Below are 25,328 nucleotides of genomic sequence, written 5' to 3'. Positions count from 1 at the left end.
AATTAAAAAAAAAAAAAGAAAAGAAAAAGTAAAAAAAAAAAAAAAAAAAACAGAAAAAAATACAAGAAGTGTATTTTCTTGTCAAGCACATTTTGTTGATTCACTTCGTATTTATCAAGGACGTGTGTACACGTCTTCTCACGGGAAATGCCTGGGCCGTAATCGTACGGTCAGTGGGATTAAAAAATGCCAATGGTTTGCAAACAAGAAGAAGTACGCAGAGGCATACTAATTTTAGGTCAAGGGGGGGAAAAAGCAGGAGGAAATGGAAAAGAAAAAAAAAAGAGAGAGAGATAGATATAAACTCATGCATCGAGCTCAGGAGGAGGGGAAAAGAAAAAAAAAAAAAAAAACAAGAAAAAATATACCTTCGTCGTCCCCTCTGTCATTACTGGTTATATCATCTGTGTTTCTCTTGCTGTTGGCTCCTGGCGTCAGACCGGAAGGAAAGTAAAGGGAAAAAGAATTCAACACCAACAGGTTGGCAAAAAAGAAAAAAGTTCAGAAGAGAGAGAGCTACCACCCAGTCAAAGACAAAAAAAAAAAAAAAAAAGAATAATGTCACACAAAAAAGTTAAAATCTGTTTCCGCTGGATTTCAAAAAAATAAAAATATGAAATAGGGTGATGCAACGTGTGAAGAAACAGAAAACATGCCAAGAAGAAACGATTCGGAGTGTTATTTGCAAAAAAATAAAAATTGGGTATTTTGAGAAAATGCACTTTGGGGGGTTAAAATGAGACAATTGCACAGAAAAAAAAAGCTAATGGGACGTTGAGGGAAAAAAAAAAAGACATAAAATTAAATTATCAAAAAGAAGATTTCTCCAATCTTACATGAAATGCATGTAAAATACCCAATGGTTTCTGGACTGTCCCACGGAATCACCTAGAAAAACATCACTTTTATGCTTGGATTAAAACGGAATTCCAACACGGACACGGAGAAACACATTAAAGCCATAAACCACGGGAAAAAACATTCATTGACAAAGCTCAAGGTTGGCGTGCGCGTCCGGCGTGAGAACTCAGAAACACACCGTTTCCGGTCAAATCCGGGAAGGTCAGCGGCCAGTTTAAATCATGGCCACAGAGAGACGACCTGTTCTTCCGGACGAAATTAAAAATAAAAACTCTCACTAAGATTTTCAATAAGTATTTCCTAAGTTGGAACACGGGGAACCACGTTGGCTATGCTCGAAACCCTTCTTAAGGCGTGGTTTCAAGGTTACTGCTGTTCGAATTTGTGAAAAATATGAATAACAGAAGTCACCTACCTTGGACACGACGCACGGAGGCCCCATAGGAATTCGCATGTAGACACACTGTGTGCAGTGAGCCTTAACCAAAAACTCCTACTATGTGCTCGGTACATAGGGCATCATTATGGCTTTTTGTGTGTTTTTTTAAATGGAATTTTACGAACTAGAGGCCCGGTGCACGAATTCGTGCACCAGTGGGGTCCCTCGGCCTGGCCTGCGGGATCAGGCGGAAACCGGCTCTCCGACATCCCCCGTGGGGTCCCGGATTGTGAGAGGGTGCAGGCCAGGCCGAGGGACCCCACTGGTGCACGATCGGGGCTGGGGAGGGACGCGGAAGGGCGGGCTCCAGGGCGTATCCCGCCCATTTTGCTCAGTCCGGATCGACCGAAACCCAGCAGCAAGCTCACCTACTGGTCAGAGCGTCTGCCCCCTGGTGGTCAGTGCACGTCATAGCAAGCGGTTGAGTGGCCTTAGCATATCATTAGCATATTATGTTGGCCAGGCAGAAGGGCCCTACCTGTGCACAAATTTTGTGCACCGGGCCTCTAGTTAAAAAAAAAAATTAAAAATATATGTTCTTAGAAAGCAAGCCAATCAACTCTAAATGTGAGGGTTTATTCATGGGCTCCAGTTATATCTCATTTAGCTATAGGGTACTCCTCATAAATGCATACACGTTCTTGTCTGATAGCTCAAGGGATTTTTTTTTTCTTTTCAGATTGAACCCAATAGAATGAATAAGTAATCAACTTGTATAGAAATTTTGAGGGACACCCTGTATATTTCCATCCATTTAAGTATCCTATTGGATTTTTATTTTACAATTGATGATTTTTTTTTTTTCAGGAAGAGAAGAAGGGAGAGAGAGAGAGAGAGAGAGAGAGAGAGATAGAAATATCCATGATGAGAGAGAATCATGGACCGGCTGCCTCCTGCACGCCCCCTACTGGGGATCGAGCCCACAACCCGGGCATGTGCCCTTGGCCGGGAATCGAACCCGGGACCCTTTAGTGCACAGAGATGATGCCCAACCAAGTCAGACACAGGAGCCAGGGTAGAGCTCTACAGTCTCGAATCACTGTAACTACACGGTCCCTTTCGAAACACGGACCCTGACCTGCCCCCCATGGCCTCCTCCTTTTTCAACAGGTTTATTTCCGCAACTTCTGTCTTTCCAGGCAAAGTTTCAAAATGAGCTCGGCCCACGGACGACGCTCAAACCCCCTGCTGAGACTTTCATAGAAAATTATCTGCCAAACCGCAATTTCGAATTAATTTCGCGTCGCCCAGCCTGACCCACAAGCGGAATTAGGTATCGCCTTTCACGTTCGGTGTAAATTTAATTTGTGGCCCTCCTGGTCTTTTTCCGTGGCGGTATTTTTCCTGGCAAATAAAATCACGTAAACGGCCCAGAAGGCAGCCGACGGCTCCCGAGTGTTGAATTCGGGTACCGTCCTGAGCTATGCAAACGCGGGGATGAGAGGAAACAGGGAAATAGATTTTGCTGGAACGCATTTCGGGGTAAAACCCCCCAAAAGCCATGTCAAATCCTCCTCCCTCCTCAAATCTGCCCTCCCTGCGAAACGCCCAATAAAAATCAATGAAATCTTAAAATAATATCCTGTTCCTTCTCATCAGTAGCACAAGCGTGTCAAACTCGCGGCCCGCGGGCCATACGCGGCCCACAACGGATATTTCTGCGGCCCGGCCAATAGGACGGTATGGAAGAAACGTTTTAATAAAAGTCTCGTCACTTTTTTTATTATTGATTTTTTTACAGCGAGGAAGGGGGAGGGATAGAGAGTTAGAAACATCGATGAGAGAGAAGCATCGATCAGCTGCCTCCTGCACACGCCTCCCACTGGGGATGTGCCGGCAACCCAGGTGCATGCCCTTGACCGGAATCGAACCCGAGACCCTCAGTCCCCAGGCCGACGCTCTATCCACTGAGCCAAACCGGTTTCGGCAAAATCAATGAAATCTTAAAATAATATCCTGTTCCTTCTAATCAGTAGCACAAGCGTGTCAAACTCGCGGCCCGCGGGCCATACTCAGCCCACAACGGATATTTCGGCGGCCCGGCCAATAGGACGGTATGGAAGAAACGTTTTAATAAAAGTCTCGTCACTTTTTTTATTATTGATTTTTTTACAGCGAGGAAGGGGGAGGGATAGAGAGTTAGAAACATCGATGAGAGAGAAGCATCGATCAGCTGCCTCCTGCACACGCCTCCCACTGGGGATGTGCCCGCAACCCAGGTCCATGCCTTTGACCGGGAATCGAACCCGGGACCCTTCAGTCCGCAGGCCGGTGCTCTATCCACTGAGCCAAAATAGCCAGGGCTACAGGGTTTATTATGGGTCATATATCTAGATTTTTTCTTTTGCTTTTTGCTTTGGAAGACACAGTCTGAGAGAAGAATGCCAATAATCAATGGTGTTTTGTTTGGCTAGAATTGGGAAGGACGCATTTCGCACTTTCTTCGGCAGGAACGGGATAAACGTATATAATGTGATAGGTCTCCGATAGACGGCTGGGCTTCTTATTAAAATCTCAGGGCCTGGCAGCCAGACTGACACTAAGCAATTTTTTTTTTTTTCGGTTGTAAAATTTGTTATCGAACCATTTCTGTTCTCGGGAATAAAACACAAATCCTATTAGACGCAGAGGAGCCGAACGTTCCGCCGCTGGGATATATATATATATATATATATATATATATATATATATATCCCCTCCCCTAACCACCGTCGGCGGGGCCCGAGATGAGATCGCCATGTATTTAAACAAGGGAACTAATTTAATATTGAATTATCGCCGACATTCCCCATGCACTTTTTTTTTATAGAGAAAGCCGCGTGTTGAAAATGAAATTGGATTTTATGGGCCTTGAGATGCACGTTCTGTAATGGTATATTGAAACACACCCCCACACAGACAAGCAAAATAGAGATGGAAGAGAGAGAAAGAGAGAGAGAGAGAGAGAGAGAGAGAGCAGATAGCACGGAGGAGGGAGGGTGGAGTGGGCCTGGGGGCAGGGACTGAGCAAAAATGAATAAAAAAGAGAGAAAGGACTCATGGACATCAAAAACAGTATGGGGACTGTGAGGGAGGGAGCAGTTTACAATGTAACTGTAATTGTAAAATAAAGAAAAATAGCCCAGCTACTGTGTTTCAGTGATTGAGCATCGACCTATGAGCCAGGAGGTCACGGGTTCGAATCCCGCTCAGAGCACATGGCCGGGTTGAGGGGTTGATCCCCAGTAGGGGGCGTGTAGGAGGCGGCCAATCCATGGTTCTCTCTCATCATGGATGTCTCTCTCTCTCTTTTTTTTCTTTCTCTCTCCCTTCTTCTCTGAAATTAATAAAAAAGTATTTTTTAGAAAAAAGAAAGAGGGAAGAAAAAGAAAAATATATTCTGTATATTCCTCAGCCAATTGCTTCAGTGGTTGCCTCCTGCAGTCGCCCCAATCGATGTGTCTCTCTCATATTCGTGTTTTTCTCTCTCTCTCTCGCTCTCTCTCTCTCTCAAAATTAATGAAAAAAAAATTCTTGGGTGAGGATTACCAACAGGCAAAAAAGTATCCTATATAATAAAAGCCCTATATGCAAATCGACCGAATGGCGGAACGACCGGCCGCTATGACATGCACTGACCACCAGGGGGCAGACAATCAATGCAGGAGATGCCCCCAGTGCACAGGACCAGGCCAGCCAAGGCGGGTGCGAGTGGGGTCCCCTTGATTGCCCGGCCGGTCACCCCACAGATCGGACCTGATCAACAGCCAGGCCTGGGGACCCTACCCCTGCACAAATTTCGTGCACCGGACCTCTAGCACCTAAATGACTAATTAGAGCAGCGGTTCTCAACCTGTGGGTCGCGGCCCCTTTGGGGGTCGAACGACCCTTTCCCAGGGGTCGCCTAAGACCGTCGGAAAACACGTATATAATCACATATTGTTTTTGTGATTGTTCCCTGTGCTTTCATGATGTTCAATGTGTCACCATGAAAATCCATCCTGCAGATCAGATATTTCCATGACGATTCATAACAGCAGCAACATGACAGCGATGACGTAGCCACGAGAATAATGTTATGGTTGGGGGTCCCCACAGCATGAGGAGCTGTATTCAAGGGTCGCGGCCTTAGGAAGGTTGAGCACCACTGATATAGATAGATATAGATATAGATATAGATATAGATATAGATATAGAAAATATAGATATCGATACAGATATAGATGATATAGATATAGATGATATAGATATAGATGATATAGATATACATACAGATACAGATATAGATGATATAGATATAGATGATATAGATATAGGGATGAAGCAACCACGAGAATAATGTTATGGTTGGGGGTCCCCACAGCATGAGGAGCTGTATTCAAGGGTCGCGGCCTTAGGAAGGTTGAGAACCACTGAACTAGCGTTGGATATTGTGTTTCGAAGGAAGGACGGCAAATCTGAAAAAAGGAAAAAGCAGAGTGAATTCTGGGAGAAATGTGTTTAAATGAGGTGGGGTCTCTTTTTTAAAAAAAATATATATTTTTTAGTTGATTTCAGAGAGGAAGGGAGAGAGAGAAACATCCATGATGAGGGAGAATCATGGACCGGCTGCCTCCTGCACGCCCCCTACTGGGGATCGAGCCCACCACCCGGGCCTGTGCCCTTGACCGGGAATCGAACCCGGGACCCTTCAGTCCGCAGGCCGGCGCTCTAACCACTGAGCCACGCCGGCCAGGGCTGGGGTGAGGTCTCTCCGTCATCAGAATATCATTTATCAGGTGCGGCCTCTGGTTTATGCAGGTTGTGGCCCCGAACTCAAAGAAACCACCTGCGTTTTGGGTAGAGACGGCAGCGGACCAATAGATTTTTAAGGTATTGCACGCCAACCCGGTCATGCCCAGATGACAAAATATCACCCAACTTTATTAAACACGTCCTGATCATCTCCAATCGTCCTTGATTGTAATATTTTTTTTACAGTCAAGGCAGCGTGGATCAGTGGTTGGGCGTCGACCTAGGAACCAGGAGGTCCCGCGTTCGAATCCTGCTCAGGGCACAGGCCCGGGTTGCGGGCTCCATCCCCAGTAGGGCGTTCGCAGGAGGCGGCCGATGCATGATTCTCTCTCCTCATGGATGTTTCTCTCTCTCTCTCTTTCCCTCTCCTTCCTCTCTGCCATCAATAAAAATTGAAAATTATATATTCTTCTCTGTTGGCGTCAGCATTGTCTTGCTTCAGAAAATAATGCCAAGTGGTGACGGCATGGCGAGATTTTCCTGAATATGAAATTTTAATCCGATACGTTTAATGACCCCCCAGCCAATCGATTCATTCTATTCTACGTTCACGACAGCGTTAGCTTCAGGCCCCGATGTAAGCTCGCTATCTATCACCCTCGCTGCTCCCAGATTTATGCTAAATGAGTTGCATTTGTGTTTTTTTTTTTGTACAAAAAAAGCATATTATTTGTTGAGATTCCCCTCAGGTTCTTGCTAGCTTCGCGGTACGATTAGACGCAATCTCGGTTATTGACGAAAATCTCTTCCTGGTTATGAATTCTCACATTTGTGATTATAATTATTATTACTTTCTGTCGGCGACATGGGGAGCCGGGGAACGCAGCTTAAAATAGCAGACAGCGTAAAGAACACTTCCTAAGGAGGCGGTAAATAGGATTAATCTTTGTGCAAACATGTCTTTTTATTTTCCTTTTTTTCTTTTCTTTCTTTTTTTTTTTTTTTTCTATAAATACCAGTATTTTAGCCATGAAACCGACAGCTACCTCCAACATCCAATACTCATTGCTGGTCGACACCCCAATGAGCTCTCAGGCTTTCCATGAAACCTCTCGCGGCCGACGTCCTCTCTCGCACGCACCTGCTTTTTATTTTGTCTTGGTTAATTCTTTTATTAATATTACTATTATTATTACTATTATTCAGCCCAGCCACAGTGGCTCAGTGGTAGAGCATGGACCTATAAACCAGGAGGTCATGGTTCGATTCCCGGTTCGGGACACATGCCCGGGGTTGCAGGCTCGATCCCCAGTAGGGGGCGTGCAGGAGGCGGCCGATCTGTGATTGTCTCTCATCATGGATACTAGAGGCCCAGTGCACAAAATTCGTGCACAGGGGGCGAGGGGTCCCTCAGCCGAGCCTGCGTACTCTCGCAATCTGGGACTCCTTGTGGGATGTCTGATTGCCGGTTTAGGTCCGATCCCTCTCGCAATCCGGGAACGCTGGCTCCTAACCCCTTACCTGCCTGCCTGCCTGATCGCCCCTAACTGCCCTCCCCTGCTGGCCTGATCGCCCCTAACTGCTCTCCCCTGCCTGCCTGATCGCCCCTAACTGCCCTCCCCTGCCTGCCTGATCGCCCCTAACTGCCCTCCCCTGCCTGCCTGATCGCCCCTAACTGCCCTCCCCTGCCTGCCTGCTTGCCCCTAACTGCTCTCCCCTGCCGGCCTGATCGCCCCTAACTGCCCTCCCCTGCCAGCCTGCTTGCCCCTAACTGCTCTCCCCTGCCGGCCTGATCGCCCCTAACTGCCCTCCCCTGCCTGCTTGATCGCCTCTAACTGCCCTCCCCTGCTGGCCTGATCACCCCTAACTGCCCTCCCCTGCCAGCCTGATCGCCCCTAACTGCCCTCCCCTGCCTGCCTGATCGCCCCTAACTGCTCTCCCCTGCCAGCCTGATCGCCCCTAACTGCCCTCCCCTGCCGGCCTGATCGCCCCTAACTGCCCTCCCCTGCCTGCTTGATCGCCTCTAACTGCCCTCCCCTGCCGGCCTGATCGCCCCTAACTGCCCTCCCCTGCCAGCCTGATCGCCCCTAACTGCCCTCCCCTGCCTGCCTGATCGCCCCTAACTGCTCTCCCCTGCCTGCCTGATCGCCCCTAACTGCTCTCCCCTGCCAGCCTGATCGCCCCTAACTGCCCTCCTCTGCCTGCCTGATCGCCCCTAACTGCTCTCCCCTGCCTGCCTGATCGCCCCTAACAACTCTCCCCTGCCTGCCTGATTGCCCCTAACTGCCCTCCCCTGCCTGCCTGATCACCCCTAACTGCTCTCCCCTGCCGGCCTGATCGCCCCTAACTGCCCTCCCCTGCCGGCCTGATCGCCCCTAACTGCCCTCCCCTGCCAGCCTGCTTGCCCCTAACTGCTCTCCCCTGCCGGCCTGATCGCCCCTAACCGCCCTCCCCTGCTGGCCTGATCGCCCCTAACTGCCCTCCCCTGCCGGCCTGATCGCCCCTAACTGCCCTCCCCTGCCGGCCTGCTTGCCCCTAACTGCCCTCCCCTGCCAGCCTGATCGCCCCTAACTGCCCTCCCCTGCCAGCCTGATCGCCCCTAACTGCCCTCCCCTGCCGGCCTGATCGCCCCTAACTGCCCTCCCCTGCCGGCCTGATCGCCCCTAACTGCTCTCCCCTGCCAGCCTGATCGCCCCTAACTGCTCTCCCCTGCCAGCCTGATCGCCCCTAACTGCTCACCCCTGCCAGCCTGATCGCCCCTAACTGCTCTCCCCTGCCAGCCTGATCGCCCCTAACTGCTCCCTTACCTGCCTGATCACCCCTAACTGCTCTCTCCTGCCGGCCTGATCACCCCTAACCACCTCTGCCTTGGCTCCTGCCACCGTGGCTTTGTCCAGAAGGATGTCCGGATGGATGTCCGGTCTAATTAGCATATTACCCTTTTATTAGTATAGATGACTTATCTACTAGTTGCCTCCCACTTGCACCCTGACCGGGGTCGGGGATCAAGCCTGCAACCCAGGTACATGCCCTTGACCCGAATCGAACCCACAACTCTTCAGTCCACGGGCCAACGCGCTAGCCACCAAGCCACATGGCCTAGGGACTATCTCTCTTGTTTGAAGCCATCGTGCTGATGGTAATTTTTGGCGGAAGTCCCAGGAAATTAATGTATTGGGTGGTTAACCGTCGTGTGGTGCACATACCCATAAGGCAACCCCGAATGCGTCACGCCCGCCTAAAGTGCCAACCGCTAGACCTGAGCTGGATCTTCAGAGAAGACAGGAGCCCGGCCGGCGTGGCTCCGTGGTTGAGCGTCGGCCTGTGAACCAGGAGGTCATAGGTTCAATCCTGGGTCAGGGCACATGCCCAGGTTGTGGGCTCCATCCCCAGTAGGGGGCGTGCAGGAGGCAGCCGGTCCATGATTCTCTCTCATCATGGATGTTTCCATCTCTCTCCCTCTCCCTTCCTCTCTGAAATCAATCCTATGTAATAAAAGGCTAATATGGCGGAACGACCGGACGCTATGATGTGCACTGACCACCAGGGGGCAGCTCCTGTGTTGAGTGTCTGCCCCCTGGTGGTCCGTGCGCTCCCACAGGGGGAGCCCTGCTCAGCCAGAAGCCAGGCTCACGGCTGGCGAGCGCAGTGGTGGTGGCGGGCACCTCTCCCGCCTCCAGGACAGCACGAAGGATGTCCGACTGACAGCTTAGGCCCCCTCCTCAGGCCTAAGCCGGCAGTCAGACATCCCCCGAGGGCTCCTGGACTGCAAGAGGGCGCAGGCCCGGCTAAGAGACACCCCACCGCCAGTGCATGAATTCCGTGCACCGGGCTTCTAGTTAAAATAAATTAAATAAAAAAAGAAAAGAAATTTCCCACAGGCCTGGAGGCCGCCTCGCTCGCCAAAACCCACCTGGATGGTACAGACGGGACCCCAGAAGGCGGCTGCATGCTCCACTCGGCACGGAGACCGCCTGCCAACGTCCAGCGGGAACGGGAACGGAGCACAAATCACTCACTTCGCGGCTGGCCAGCCCCCTGGGGATCATGGTCTCCCTCCACGCGCTGGTCCTGCAGCCGACAGGTGACCGACCGTTGGCTAATGACCGATTCCTAGCAGCCTGGGCGGACGTGCCCCGCGGGCACCCGTACACCGGGACGGGGGTGCCTTCCTGCTGCGATGGCTCCCAGGCACACACACGCGAGGAGGGAGAGGGTGGCGGATAAGGCTGCATCCCTTGCAGGCACAGGACGCCCCGAGTCTGTCTGGGGAGATGGCACGCGCCCCAAAGAAGGGGACTGTCCAGTAATCTTGTGGTTTGTACCTCGTTCCTATTTCATTAAACCACCATCACCCGCTTCAATGCCGAACACAAAAGGCTGTAATTTTCGACGGATACGTTCATGCTGTGAAAACACAGATAAGTGGAGCCGTGGGCCTAAGGGATTTACAGCAAAGCTAAGCTCAAGGCCGTATATTTTTATTGGTTTCAGAGAGGGAGGGGGAGAGAGATAGAAACATCCGTGATGAGAGAGAATCAAGGACCGGCTGCCTCCCGCACGCCCCCTACTGGGGATCGAGCCCACAATCCGGGCATGTGCCCTTGACCGGGAATCGAACCCAGGACCTCCTGGTTCACAGGTGGACTCTCAACCACTGAGCCACCCTGGCCACACATCCCCTTTTTTTGTTTTGTTTTAAGGGGGCTGAAGGGAGAGAAGAGTCAACCCCCCCACACCCCCTTATCCTTTGGATACGAAATGAGAAAGTATTTTCCTAAGCCACCAAGAAAAGCAGGACAGGGGTAACAACCCATAGGAAAAAAAGGGTGGGCCCTGGCCAGTGTGGCTCAGTGGATAGAGCGTCGGCCATTGGACCGAAGGGTCCGGAGTTCGATTCCCGGTCAAGGGAACAGGTCCGGGTGGCGGGCTCGATCTCCAGTAGGGGGCGTCCAGGAGGCAGCCGGTCCGTGATTCTCTCTCATCATGGATGTTTCTATCTCCCTCTCCCTTCCTCTCCCCTCCTCTCTGAAATCAATAAGACATATATTAAAAATAAATATATTTTCAAAAATGACTAATACTGGGCCATTTGGTACACGGTCAGCTATAACTACAATCCTTCAACAGGATTTTAAAGTTGCGAGACACGGGATAGCCATAGCGCTTCTGTATCAGATATTTTCTCTCCGTGGATTATCTGAAATGCCATGCCTATCGCACAGGCTGTTTAGAACTAATGACTTAAGGGAGAACGTACAACGGGGTGTGATACACGTTCAATGTAATAAAAGCCTAATATGCTAAGAGTCCGGTCGACCGGTCGGCCGTTCAACCAATCAAAGCGTAATATGCTAATGATATGCTAAGGCCGCTCAACCACTCGTTATGATGTGCACTGACCACCAGGGGGCAGACAGTCGACTGGTCAACCAGTCGCTATGACGTGCACTGTCCACCAGGGGGCTGACAGTCGACTGGTCAATCAGTCGCTATGACGTGCACTGACCACCAGGGGACAGACACTCCAACTGGTAGGTTAGCTTGCTGCTGGTGTCCAGCTGATCAGGACTGAGCGAGACACGCTGGACACGCCCTGGAGCCCTCCCTGGCCCCATTTGTGCACCAGTAGGGTCCCTGGGCCTGGCCTGCACCCTCTCGCAATCTGGGACCCCTCGGGGGATGTTGGAGAGCCAGTTTTGGCCCAATCTTGAGGGAACCCACTGATGCACGAATTCGTGCACCGGGCCTCTAGGCTATCCTATATAATAAAAGGCTAATATGCAAATCGACTAAACAGCTGGAATGACCAGTCGCTATGATGCACTCTGACCACCAGGGGGCCAACACTTGAGCAGGAGCTGCCCCCTGGTGGTCAGCGTGCTCCCACAGGGGGAGTGCCACTCAGCCAGAAGCTGGGCTCACAGCTGGCGAGTGCAGCAGTGGTGGCAGCACTAAGGACCCCTTGGGCGATGTCTGCCTGCTGGCTTAGGCCTGCTCCCAGGGTTTAAGCCGGCAGGCGGACATCCCCCGAGGGGTCCTGAACTGTGGCAGGGTGCAGGGCCGGCTGAGGGGACCCCCCCTCCTCCCCCGTGCACGAATGTCGTGCACTGGGCCTCTAGTATATATATAAAAGCCTAAGCAATCATTCGACCATTCGACCGGGACCTATGACCTGCACTGACCACCAGGGGGCAGTCGCTCCATGCACAGGCATGGAAACATGGAACAGACTGATGAATCTCAGAGGGAAGGAGGCAGAGGGAGGGCGGGAAGAGATTCACCAAAGATCTTATATGCGCACTAGAGGCCCGGTGCACGAATTTGTGCACCGGTGGGATCTCCTAGGCCCGGTCTGCAGGGAATTGGGCCGATACCGGCTCTCCAACATCCCCCGAGGGGCCCTGGATTGCGAGAGGGTGCAGGACAGTACCAGGGACCCCTCCCGTGCACGGATCTGTTGCCTGGGCCTCTAGTTTAATATGATGGATGTGTTTACCTTCGGCGGAGCATGAGGCATTAAAGGTTTGGTACAAGCGAAATCCCATAAAACAACCTGACCTGTGCCCTCTTGCAAGATGAATCCAGGAGATATTTCCCCGCGAAGAAAGCGCAAGGAACGCCTAGGAGGCCATGGATGCAAGTGAATTAGGTTTTTGGAACTGGCTCCAAAAAAAATTTAAAAAATACACCCACTTTCAACTGTGGGCTGGAGTCACCGTCGTACATTTTCTGGGCAAATTCCATAAAGGCGAGGTGTACGATTCGATTCGTGTGGGTGGCTATTCCTGACCGACCAGGGAAACGGAAATTCGTCCTGGGCCAATTGCTCCGTCTATGGGGGTGTCATTAATTCTCTGGAAAATAAGACAGGCAGCAACGGGCATTCGTGGGGAAATTGAAAAAATGGTGTTTCTTAAAAATATATTTTTATTGATTTCAGAGAGGAAGGGAGGGGGAGAGAGAGAGAGAAACATCCATGAGGAGAGAGAATCACGGATCGGCCGCCTCCTGCACGCCCCCTACTGGGGATCGAGCCCGCAACCCGGGCATGTGCCCTTGACCGGGAATCGAACCCGGGACCCCTTCAGTCCCCGGGCCGACGCTCTATCCACTGAGCCAAGCCGGCCAGGGCTGGTTACACAACCTCTTATTCCCTAATCGCAGTCTTGTTGGAAGACCTTAAGCTCCTCAAGAATTGCATCAAAATCGGTGAGAATAGGGGTACATATATTCTTTTGATTAGTGTTTTGGGGTTCTCTGGATAAATGCCCAGAAGTGGAAATGCTTTGTTGCTTGGTCATAAGATAGTTCTACTTAAAAAAAGTATATGTGTATATATGTATGTATATATATATATATATATGGAGAGAGAGAGAGAGGAGAGAGATATAAATATATAGATATATAGATATATAGATATATACATATATAGATATATAGATATATAGATATATAGATATATAGATAGGGTGTCCCAAAATTCATGCAAGATTTGAATTCGGCGTGAGCATTAACAACAACAACAAAAAATGAAAGCCTAATTTTACTTGGTTGATTGAATCAGATTCTAATATCTGTTGCCCTTGGATGTCAATCCCTTCGATTGGATCAGCATCACCAAGTACCAATGACGGCCCAGGAGCAGGGACAGGGAAGACCAATGAAGACCGCAGCTTTGCGTCTGTGCCAGCAAAGCTGTGGAGGCCGTTGACCCGATGTGCTGTTCCGTACATAACCCTAGACTGTGTCCTTTATGAATCAATAAAAAAATTACAATTTTTAATTATAAACCTGGATTTTCTATCAAAATTAACTCTTGCGTGAATTTTGGGACACTATATATACATATCTATATGCATAGATATGTATATATATGTATATATGTATATGTGTATATATATGTATATACATATGTAATGATATATATAGTATATATATATACTATATATAGTATACATGAAAATTATATATAGTATATATAAAAATTATACATATATATATTATTGATTTCACAGAAGAAGGGAGAGGGAGAGATAGAAACATCAACAATGAGAGAGAATCACCCATCGGCTGCCTCCCGCACGCCCCCTACTGGGGACAGAGCCCACAACCCAGGCCTGTGCCCTTGACCGGGAATCGAACCCTGACCTCCTGGTTCATAGGTGGATGCTCACCACTGAGCCACACTGGCCGGACAAAGCCCAATAGACTTTGAAGAAATACGTTTGCATGAAAATAATCAAATGTCATGGAAATGGATGGTCTGTGAGTAAGACGGGTCAGAGGGCCTCGGAGTCACCCGGCTACAATCGGGACCCACCGTGATGAGATCGCCCGCCCGCCACTGATTTCCCGAGAAAACACATTTCCCGCTATTTTCCCTTCCGACCACGTGTGGTTTTGCTGTCATATCTTATTTCCCCTTTCATCCACCTTAAGTAAATATATATCTATTTTTTTTTTTTTCCTCCCAACGCGGCCCAGGACCCATTCGGAGCTGAAGTCTGATTCCGGCGGAACCTCTAATGGGTTATCCGTCACGTCGGTGATTAGGGTCCGACAGCCGCATCCATCTCGCCAACCTTGGTCGGCGGCTGAGCCGGTGATGAATGGCTTCCATTTCTGGGCATAACTGGCTGGGGCGCCGTTGTCAGGCTGGAGGAAGAAAAGTCTATCCTCATATTTCTTGTTCACGGTTCAAGATCTAGCCCAGCCGGTGTGGCTCAGTGGTGAGCGTCGAGCTATGAACCAGGAGGTCCCGGGTTCGATTCCCGGTCAAGGGCACAGGCCCGGGTTGTGGGCTCCATCCCCAGTAGGGGGCGTGTGGGAGGCGGCCGGTCCATGATTCTCTCTCATCAGGGATGTTTCTCTCTCTCTCCCCCTCTTCCTCTCGCTCTAAATATCAATAAAAACATATTTTTTAAAAGATCTGTGTTATTCACATTTCTTTCTTTCATTTATAATTCACATTCAATATTTTTTTATTTTTTTAAAAATATTTTTATTGGTTTCAGAGAGGAAGGAAGAGAGAAAGAGAGAGAAATATCCATGATGAGAGAGAATCACGGACCGGCAGCCTCCTGCACGCCCCCTACTGGGGATCGAGCCTGCAACCCGGGCATGTGCCCTAGACCGGGAATCGAACCCGGGACCCTTCAGTCTGCAGGCCGACGCTCTATCCACTGAGCCAAACCAGCTAAGGCCGTGAATGCATCTTAAATCAGTATATGAGACATGGTGACCACTAGGATATCGGCAAAAAAAAATCTGTACTAATAATAGAGGAATATGCAAATTGTCCAGGATGCTGGCAGGTAACGACCAATCAGGACGGGGGCAGGCAGGGCTGCAGTGGAGAGCTCTCAGGACGCCTGTGCTAGGGGTCCGAAGGTTGCGGAGAGGAAGGGAGAGCAGATGGGCAGTTAGGGGATCAGGCAGGCAGGGGAGCAGTTACAGGCATCAGGCAGGCAGGGGAGCAGTTAGGGAGATCAGGCAGGCAGGGGAGCTGTTAGGGGGATCAGGCAGGCAGGGGAGCTGTTAGAGGCATCAGGCAGGCAGGAGAGCTGTTAGGGGGATCAGGCAGGCAGGGGAGCAGTTAGGGAGATCAGGCAGGCAGGAGAGCTGTTAGGGGGATCAGGCAGGCAGGGGAGCAGTTAGGGAGATCAGGCAGGCAGGGGAGGGCAGTTAGGGGGATCAGGCAGGCAGGGGAGCTGTTAGAGGCATCAGGCAGGCAGGGGAGCAGTTAGGGAGATCAGGCAGGCAGGGGAGGGCAGTTAGGGGGATCAGGCAGGCAGGGGAGCTGTTAGAGGCATCAGGCAGGCAGGGGAGCAGTTAGGGAGATCAGGCAGGCAGGGGAGGGCAGTTAGGGGGATCAGGCAGGCAGGGGAGCTGTTAGAGGCATCAGGCAGGCAGGGGAGCAGTTAGGGAGATCAGGCAGGCAGGGGAGGGCAGTTAGGGGGATCAGGCAGGCAGGGGAGCTGTTAGAGGCATCAGGCAGGCAGGGGAGCTGTTAGGGGCATCAGGCAGGCAGGGGAGCTATTAGGGGCATCAGGCAGGCAGGGGGGCTGTTAGAGGCATCAGGCAGGCAGGGGAGCAGTTAGGGTGATCAGGCAGGCAGGGGAGCAGTTAGGGGGATCAGGCAGGCAGGGGAGCAGTTAGGGTGATCAGGCAGGCAGGGGAGCAGTTAGGGGGATCAGGCAGGCAGGGGAGCAGTTAGGGAATCAGGCAGGCAGGGGAGCAGTTAGAGGCATCAGGCAGGCAGGGGAGCTGTTAGGGGCATCAGGCAGGCAGGGGAGCTGTTAGGGGATCAGGCAGGCAGGAGAGCAGTTAGGGGCGATCAGGCAGGCAGGGGAGCTGTTAGGGGATCAGGCAGGCAGGAGAGCAGTTAGGGAGATCAGGCAGGCAGGGGAGCTGTTAGAGGCATCAGGCAGGCGGGGGAGCAGTTAGGGGCGATCAGGCAGGCGGGCAGGGGAGCTGTTAGGGGCATCAGGCAGGCAGGGGAGCTGTTAGGGGATCAGGCAGGCAGGAGAGCAGTTAGGGGCGATCAGGCAGGCGGGCAGGGGAGCTGTTAGGGGCATCAGGCAGGCAGGGGAGCAGTTAGAGGCATCAGGCAGGCGGGGGAGCTGTTAGGGTGATCAGGCAGGCAGGGGAGCTGTTAGGGTGATCAGGCAGGCAGGGGAGCAGTTAGGGTGATCAGGCAGGCAGGGGAGCAGTTAGGGAATCAGGCAGGCAGGGGAGCAGTTAGAGGCATCAGGCAGGCAGGGGAGCTGTTAGGGGCATCAGGCAGGCAGGGGAGCTGTTAGAGGCATCAGGCAGGCAGGGGAGCTGTTAGAGGCATCAGGCAGGCAGGGGAGCTGTTAGGGGATCAGGCAGGCAGGAGAGCAGTTAGGGGCGATCAGGCAGGCAGGGGAGCTGTTAGGAGATCAGGCAGGCAGGGGAGCAGTTAGGGGGATCAGGCAGGCAGGGGAGCAGTTAGGGAGATCAGGCAGGCAGGGGAGGACAGTTAGGGGGATCAGGCTGGCAGGGGAGCTGTTAGGGGGATCAGGCAGGCGGGAAGATGAGCAGTTAGGAGCCAGTGGTTCCGGGTTGGGAGAGGGTTCCCAGATTGGAGAGGGTGCAGGCCTGGCTGAGGGACCCGCCCCCCTCCATCCCCAGTGCATGAATTTTGTGCACCAGGCCTCTAGTAATAATAATAATAATAATCATCGATCATAAAGTATTGCCTATTAAAAATAATAGATTGCCAATGTTGCTTTTGCATTGCATAATTCTCCTGCTGTGGAAAGCCAAAAAAAAGAAAAAAAAAGAAAAAAAAGGCATATTTAAGAGTCTGGCAACGTCCATTCTTGGAAAGGCGGCATTTCCAAGCTGCTAGAAGGAGAAGCATTTTAGGGCAGGTCCGGGGAGCATACAGCACGTCTTTCCCTAAATACACACACACACACACGGAAGATGGGGGACCCCCCTCTAAGGCCACGGAAGCGAGACTCGGGCGGCGGTCCGTCAGGTGCAGGGGCCGGGCCGTCCCTGGCTCATTGGGGTCTTAGCTTTTGTCCCAGGTGACATCACATCCTGTTTCCTCTAATTCCCCCTCAGGGCTGTCCTAATTTTTTTTTGATGCCGTGAGCGACTCTATATGCTTATTGCACAGACATCTAAGAATTTGATGAGCTGCATAGACACTTTGGTTTCCTAAGGAATGTTCCTGTTTTTTATAAAAATATATGTTATTAAAGATTGAAAAAAATTTTTTTTAAAATAAAAAATATATATGTTCTGTGCCCGGCCGGCAGGACTTAATTTTTGAGCATTGACCTATGAACCAGGAGGTCCCGGGTTCGATTCCCGGGCAAGGGCACAGGCCCGGGTTGTGGGCTCCATCCCCAGTAGGGGGCGTGCGGGAGGCGGCCGGTCCATGATTCTCTCTCATCATGGATGTTTCTATCTCTCTCTCTCCCTCTCCCTTCCTCTCTGAAATCAATAAAAATATATATTTTTTAAAAAGAAACAGGACATATAAACCATCTTTAATCATATTAGGATAAAGTTATTCACCTTGAAATGCAAAAGTGAAGAATGTTTGAAACACAAGATTTCTGATACCAGAAACGCCTCGAGCTTATTTATACATATCGATGAGCTCGTGCGACAAAAATGTAGTTGCTCCTGGTGAGATGAATAAAGTATGATTCTAATGTGACCAAAAATAATAATAATAAAAAAAAACCGCCACTACAATCAATACAAGTGATATTCTCGAATTTCTCTTCCCTGACATGGCATTGCTCGTGCAAGGGAGAGGGTGTCGGCCCCATTCTTAAATTTTCCAGAATAGCAGGACAGATAAGTAACAAAATGATAAAAAAACAAATTTGTAGAACCCTAAAAAAAAAAAAAAAAAAAGCATATGAAATATTTATTTATTGACTTATTTATTTTCGTTGCTGAAAGTATTACATATGTCTCCTTTGTCCCCGACCCATATGAAATATTTTATTTTGGGGGGATTTATTTATTTTGTTAATTTTCACCCGGTAACATATTTTTTTCAGTGATTTTTAGAAAGAGTGCAAAGAGAGGGGGAGAGAGAGAGAGAGATTGATGTGAGAGAGACTCATGGATGGGTTGCCTCCCTCTCACGCCCCCACCAGGGCCCGGGATCGAGCCTGCACCCCGGGTACCCGCCGTTGGCTGGACTCGAACCCGGGACCCTTCGGTCTGCAGGTTCACGCTCTAGCCGCTGAGCCAAACCAGCCAGCGAGGTTTTGGAAACAAAGCTATGACAGCTGCTAACGAGCTACAGGGCTTGTCCTTATAAATCCGACCGTTTCCCCGATGTTCACACAGGATTGTTAACAGTATTCTTCCTTCCACTCAGTCGGAATTTTCCATAAACTTGGGCCGAGAAATCCTGTCTTTCAGAGAAAATTTCGAGATATATGCACACAAAAAACGGTGTTTATTTAATCCTAGCTCGAAGCAAGAACAGCAAACCTTTTATAAGCGAGTAAGGAGCCGTGGGAGACCAAAAGCTTCACGTTTTCATCATAATTAAAAAGGGAATAATTGATGCCAGGAGATGGCGTCCCGGGTCTGTCTGGAATATTTCTATACTAGAGGCCTGGTGCATGAAATTCGTGCACTTGGGGGTAGGGGGTACCACAGCCTGGATTATGAGAGGGCACAGGATGGGGGGCCCCACTGGTGCACGATGGGGGCTGGGGAGGGACCGTGGGAGGGCGGCGGGACCCCAGCAGCAGGCTCACCAACAATTCGGAGCGTCTGCCCCCTGGTGGTCAGTGCTCGTCATAGCGACTGGTCGACCGGTCGACTGTCTGCCCCCTTGTGGTCAGTGCACGTCATAGCGACTGGTCGACCGGTCGACTGTCTGCCCCCTTGTGGTCAGTGCACGTCATAGCGACTGGTCGACCGGTCTACTGTCTGCCCCCTGGTGGTCAGTGCACGTCATAGCGACTGGTCGACCGGTCGACTGTCTGCCCCCTGGTGGTCAGTGCACGTCATAGCGACTGGTCGACCGGTCGACTGTCTGCCCCCTTGTGGTCAGTGCACGTCATAGCGACTGGTCGACCGGTCGACTGTCTGCCCCCTTGTGGTCAGTGCACGTCATAGCGACTGGTCGACTGGTCGACTGTCTGCCCCCTGGTGGTCAGTGCATGTCATAGCGACTGGTCGACTGTCTGCCCCCTGGTGGTCAGTGCACGTTATAGCGACTGGTCGACCAGTCGACTGACTGCCCCCTGGTGGTCAGTGCACGTCATAGCGACTGGTCGACCGGTCGACGGTCTGCCACCTGGTGGTCAGTGCACGTCATAGCGAGCGGTTGAGTGGCCTTAGCATATCATTAGCATATTACGCTTTGATTGGTTGAACGGCCGGGCGGACACGTAGCATATTAGGTTTTCATTATAGAGGATCCTGGACCATTGGTGGTGGTGGGTGGGGAAAAGGTATCCATTTGAGATAAATTTAAAAATAAAACCTCTAGCCCTGACCGGTGTGGCTCAGTGGACAGAGAGTCGGCCTGCGGACTGAAGGGTCCCGGGTTCGATTCCGGTCAAGGGCATGGACCTTGGTTGTGGGCACGTCCCCAGTGGGGAGTGTGCAGGAGGCAGCTGATCCATGTTTCTAACTCTCTCTCTATCCCTCTCCCTTCCTCTCTGTAAAAAAAATCAATAAAATATATTTTAAAAAATTATAGAAAAATAAAACCTCGATAACAATACTACAATAAGGGCCCAATTTTTATTTTTATTTTTTGGGTTGATCCTCACCCAACGATATTTCTTCCACCGATTTTATTTTTTTTGAGAGAGAGAATGGAAGGAAAGGGGTTACAGGGAGGGAGAGAAACATCGATATGAGATGGGTTGGTGGCCTCCAACATTCACCCTGCCCAGGGCCTGGGATCGAAACTGGAACCCAGGTGGGTGCCCTTGACCGGGAATCGAACCCGGGACTCTTCAGTCCGCAGGCCATTGCTCTAACCACTGAGCTTGCTGGCCAGGGCGAAATGTGGGTCTAGAACAAAAATCTAAAAGCAAAAAAAACCACAAAAATACGTGTCCAGTGGACGAATTGCTCTTTGCATGACCATGGCTGAGCTAAGATGCAGCCAAATTAAGAACATTATCCCTAGCTGGTTTGGCTCGCTGGATAGGCCATCAGCCTGTGGACTGAAGGGTCTTGGGTTCGATTCCCGGTCAAGGCCACAGGCCCGGGTTGTGGGCTCCATCCCCAGTAGGGGGCGAGCAGGAGGCGGCCGGTCCATGATTCTCTCTCATCATGGATGCTTCTCTCCCTCTCCCTTCCTCTCTGAAATCCATACAAAAAATATTTTTAAAAATCAAATTAGGATCCATTGGAGTTAGATGAAAGATTCACGGTGGATTTTAGCCACGTTCTCTCCGGTGAAATGGCGCCCGGACGGCCTGTGCCGTCGACCGATGGTCCGATGAGCGTCATTTGCACAAACAGAATAGAAGGGAGTGTTCTGAGCCGGCACAGTATCTCACGCGTGGATAACGGGGAAAACGAAGCCATCGCCCACACCCTCACAGAACAGAATATTCCAGAGCAGCAAAATCCCCCGGGCGAGATGACTGGAGAAAGTCGGTCATTAATATATAACGCATTGATCGTAAATTAGGAAAAGGAAGAGAGGGAATAAAAAAAAAAAACACCCAAAAAACTGAAATGATGGCTCAGCATTTGTGTCTCTAGCGCAGCGGTTCTCAACCTTCCTAAGGCCGCGACCCTTGAATACAGCTCCTCATGCTGTGGGGACCCCCAACCATAACATTATTTTGGTTGCTGCTTCATCACTATATCTATATCATCTATATCTATATCTATATCTATATCTATATCTATACCTATATTTATACCTATATCTATATCATCTATATCTATACCTATATCATCTATATCTATATCTATCTATATCTATATCTATATCTATATCTATATCATCTATATCTATATCTATATCTATATCTATATATCTATCTATATCAGTGGTTCTCAACCTTCCTAATGCCGCGACCCTTGAATACAGCTCCTCATGCTGTGGGGACCCCCAACCATAACATTATTTCCGTTGCTATGTCATCACTGTCATGTTGCTGCTGTGATGAATCGTCATGGAAACATCTGATCTGCAGGATGGATTTTCATGGTTACCAATGGAACATCATGAAAGCACAGGGATCAATCACAAAAACGATATGTAATTATAGATGTGTTTCCCGATGGTCTTAGGCGACCCCTGTGAAACGGTCATTCGACCCCAAAGGGGTCGCGACCCACAGGTTGAGAACCGCTGCTTTAGAGAAATACGTGGAATTTAATGTATAGCATCAGCAGTCCCTTAAAGTGCAAATAACGGAGCGAGAAATACAGCCTCATCCGTGGACACATAAACCGTTCTAACATCCGTTCTATGAGAATCCGGTACAACGGGAACAGCCGCCAACTCGTTCCTGACCTCAGCCGACATTACAAGGTCTGCGAGCTCTATCATTCGGGAGTAAAGGCCATGGCTGGTGTGGCTCAGTGGGTAGAGCGTAGGCCTGCGGACTGAAGGGTCCCGGGTTCGATTCCCGGTCAGGGCACATGCCCGGGTTGTAGACTCGATCCCCAGTAGGGGGCGTGCAGGACGGAGCCGATCCATGATTCTCTCTCCCATTGATGTTTCTCTCTCTCTCTCTCCCTCTTCCTTCCTCTCTGACATCAATTAAAAAATCCTATATAATAAAAGCCTAATATGCTAAGTGTCTGGTCGGCTGTTCGGCCGTTCAACCAATCAAAGCGTAATATGCTAATGATATGCTAAGGCCCCTCAACAGCTCGCTATGACGTGCACTGACCACCAGGGGGCAGACAGTCAACTGATGGAAAAGTCACTATGATGTGCACTTACCACCAGGGGGCAGACAGTCAACTGGTCGACCAGTCGCTATGACGTGCACTGACCACCAGGGGCAGATAGTCGACTGGTCGACCAGTCGCTATGACGTGCACTGACCACCAGGGGGCAGACGCTCTGACCAGTAGGTGAGCTTGCTGCTGGGGTCCAGCTGATCGGGACTGAGCGAGACGGGCTGGACACGCCCTGGAGCCCTCCCTCCCGCGGTCCCTCCCCGGCTGGCCAACCTCCCGCGTCCCTCCCCGCCCCGATCGTGCACCGGTGGGGTCCCTCAGCCTGGCCTGCGCCCTCTCGCAATCCGGGACCCCTCGGGGGATGTCGGGGAGCCGGTTTCGGCCCGAACCCCCAGGCCAGGCCGAGGGACCCCACTGGTGCTCAAATTCATCAACCGGGCCTCTGGTATATCCTATATAACAAAAGGCTAATATGCAAATTGTCCCCTCAGGAGTTCGAACGCTCGCTATGACGTGCGCTGACCACTAGGGGGCAGAATAGAATGAAGGAAGGCCCCAGCCGACAGCCGGCAGCCGGTGGGGAAGGGAGGCTCCAATTGGCCCAGATCACTGGCCAGGCCTTAGGACCCTACCTATGCACAAATTTTGTGCACCAGGGCCTCTAGTATATATGAAAAGGAATAAAGAGCTTTTCTATGAATCTTGCAATTTTTCTGGTTGGCGGGATGCACCGTTTTAGAGTTTCCCGGGGGGGGGGGGGGGGGGACGACAATCTCCCGTACGTAGGACGGCCCATTCCTGGGCATTTCTTAGCCGCTGAGCGTGGCTGACCCACATGGAATAGATGCTCTAAGAGCAGAGTTAGGGTCTGCTCCCCACCAACTCCCAGTTGCATTCTGGGTGAAACATTTTCACGCAACTCAGTCTTCCATGCGTGTTACATTTTTTAAATATATTTTGTTGATTTCAGAGAGGAAGAGAGAGGGAGAGAGAGGGAGAAACATCCATGAGGAGAGAGAATTATGCATCGGCTGCCTCCTGCACGCCCCCTACTGGGGATCGAGCCCACAACCTGGGCATGTGCCCTTGACGGGGAATCGAACCTGTGACCTCCTGGTTCCTGGGTCAACGCTCAACTACTGAGCCAGGAGGTCCAGGGCAAGATTAGCTTTATATGAGGGAAGAGAGGGTCGTGTGTCTAATACCGACCTCCTACACAGCAACTAAGCCCTTTTAACCCATGCCCTTGGCTGGGAATCGAACCTGTGACCTCCTGGTTCCTAGGTGATGCTCAACCACTGAGCCACACCGGCCGGGCTAGTCTGAATTTTTTGAGGAATTGCCCACCTGCTTTCCACACGAGTTGCACCGTCTCTACTCTTACGGCTCATGTTCTTTCCTCCTTCACGCTACGGCCGCCTCTGTTTCCCGTGTTTATTTCCAAAGGGTGCCGATCGGAACTCGGGAGAACCAAGTCCTTCAATGATGCTTCCCCTTCTCCCGGGTGTTCTCCCGGTAAAATCCCAAATTTAACACATCCTGCACCCTTTTCCTTTCACGCCCACGTACGTGTTAAATATAAAAAAGGGATCGGCCACCTGCCACCCCGGACATGGGCACACGTGTGTTTTCGTGAGAACGTTTTTGTTCAGAAAACGAAGCCGCGGAGAGAAATGTATAGGGTGGCGTTCAAAGATGCTATGTAATAAAAGGCTAATATGCAAATTGACCAAAGGGCGGAACGACCGGTCGCTATGACACGCACTGGCCACCAGGGGGCAGACGCTCAATGCTGGAGTTGCCCCCTGGTGGTCAGGGCTCTCGCACAGCCAACCTCCCGTGGTCCCTCCCCCTGGCCGGCCCCCCAAGAGGCCCCAATCGCCGGCCAGCCCGAGAGACCCCACCCGTGCATGAATTCGTGCACCAGGCCTCTAGTAATTATCATATTCACTTTCCCGGCCAATCCCTGCCTCTCCCCAGTGCATGGTGCCTTCTCAGAGGTGAACACTGTTCATTTGCTTTTATTTTTGGACACTTTTATTCTAGGCTATACAATATATTTGCACACATACATGCACATTTGTATATGCACGTAAATATTTGTATATGTTTGTATATTCAATGTACATGTACGTATTCAAGTACCTATATTTGCACATTTAAATATAACGGGTCACCCTGGCTGGTGTGGCTCAGTGGATAGAGCGTCGACCTGCAGACTGAAGGGTCCCGGGTTCGATTCCACTCAAGGGCACATGCCCGGGTGGTGGGCTCGATCCCCAGTAGGGGGCGTGCAGGAGGCAGCCGATCCATAATTCCCTCTCATCAATAACGTTTCTATTTCTCTCTCCCTCTCCCTTCCTTTCTAAAAAAAATATATATATATTAAAAACATAATAGAATAAATAAATTTAAGAGGTTGAAATATTACATATGTTTACATTTTGTTTTCTTTATTCCCTTTTATTTTTTATTTTGTCGTTAATTTTTGCATTGATTGTTAGAGAGCGTGGAAGGGAAGGGAAGAGACAGAGAGAAACATCGACGTGAGAGAGACACATCGATGGGTGGCCTCCCACACGTGCACCGACCGGGGCTGGGGATCGAGCCTGCCACCCAGGTACGTGCCTTTGAGTAGAAATCGAACCCAGGACCCTTCAGCCCATAGGCGGACGCTCTATCCACTGAGCCAAACCAACAAGGGCCTTTTCTTCCCTTTTAAATGAAAATTTTACACTTGCCGACAATAGCTCATTCACTCATTCCCTCTTTTTTTGTTGTTGCCGTTAATTCTTACTAGAGGATATTTTCCCATTGATTTTTAGAGCGAGTGGAAGAGAGAGGGAAAGACAGAGAGAAATATCAATGGGTGGCCTCCTGCACGCACCCTGACCAGGGCCCGGGCTGGGGAGGA

The 25,328-nt window shown here is 50.6% G+C and overlaps 1 protein-coding gene across 1 annotated transcript in view; it reads right to left on the bottom strand.

The window, feature by feature from the left end:
- The window catches only part of NLGN4X (neuroligin 4 X-linked), a 159,646-nt gene that overhangs the window by 63,304 nt on the left and 71,014 nt on the right, over window positions 1-25,328 (bottom strand). The window contains 1 exon segment of the mRNA XM_070402680.1: window positions 369-428. Coding sequence (XP_070258781.1) covers window positions 369-428 — 60 coding nt within the window.

Source organism: Myotis yumanensis, unplaced genomic scaffold, assembly GCF_028538775.1.
Source record: "Myotis yumanensis isolate MYYU_CA2020_CCGP unplaced genomic scaffold, mMyoYum1.0.hap1 SCAF_24, whole genome shotgun sequence".
Lineage (NCBI taxonomy): Eukaryota > Metazoa > Chordata > Mammalia > Chiroptera > Vespertilionidae > Myotis > Myotis yumanensis.
This window is presented reverse-complemented; position numbering and strand designations above follow the sequence as displayed.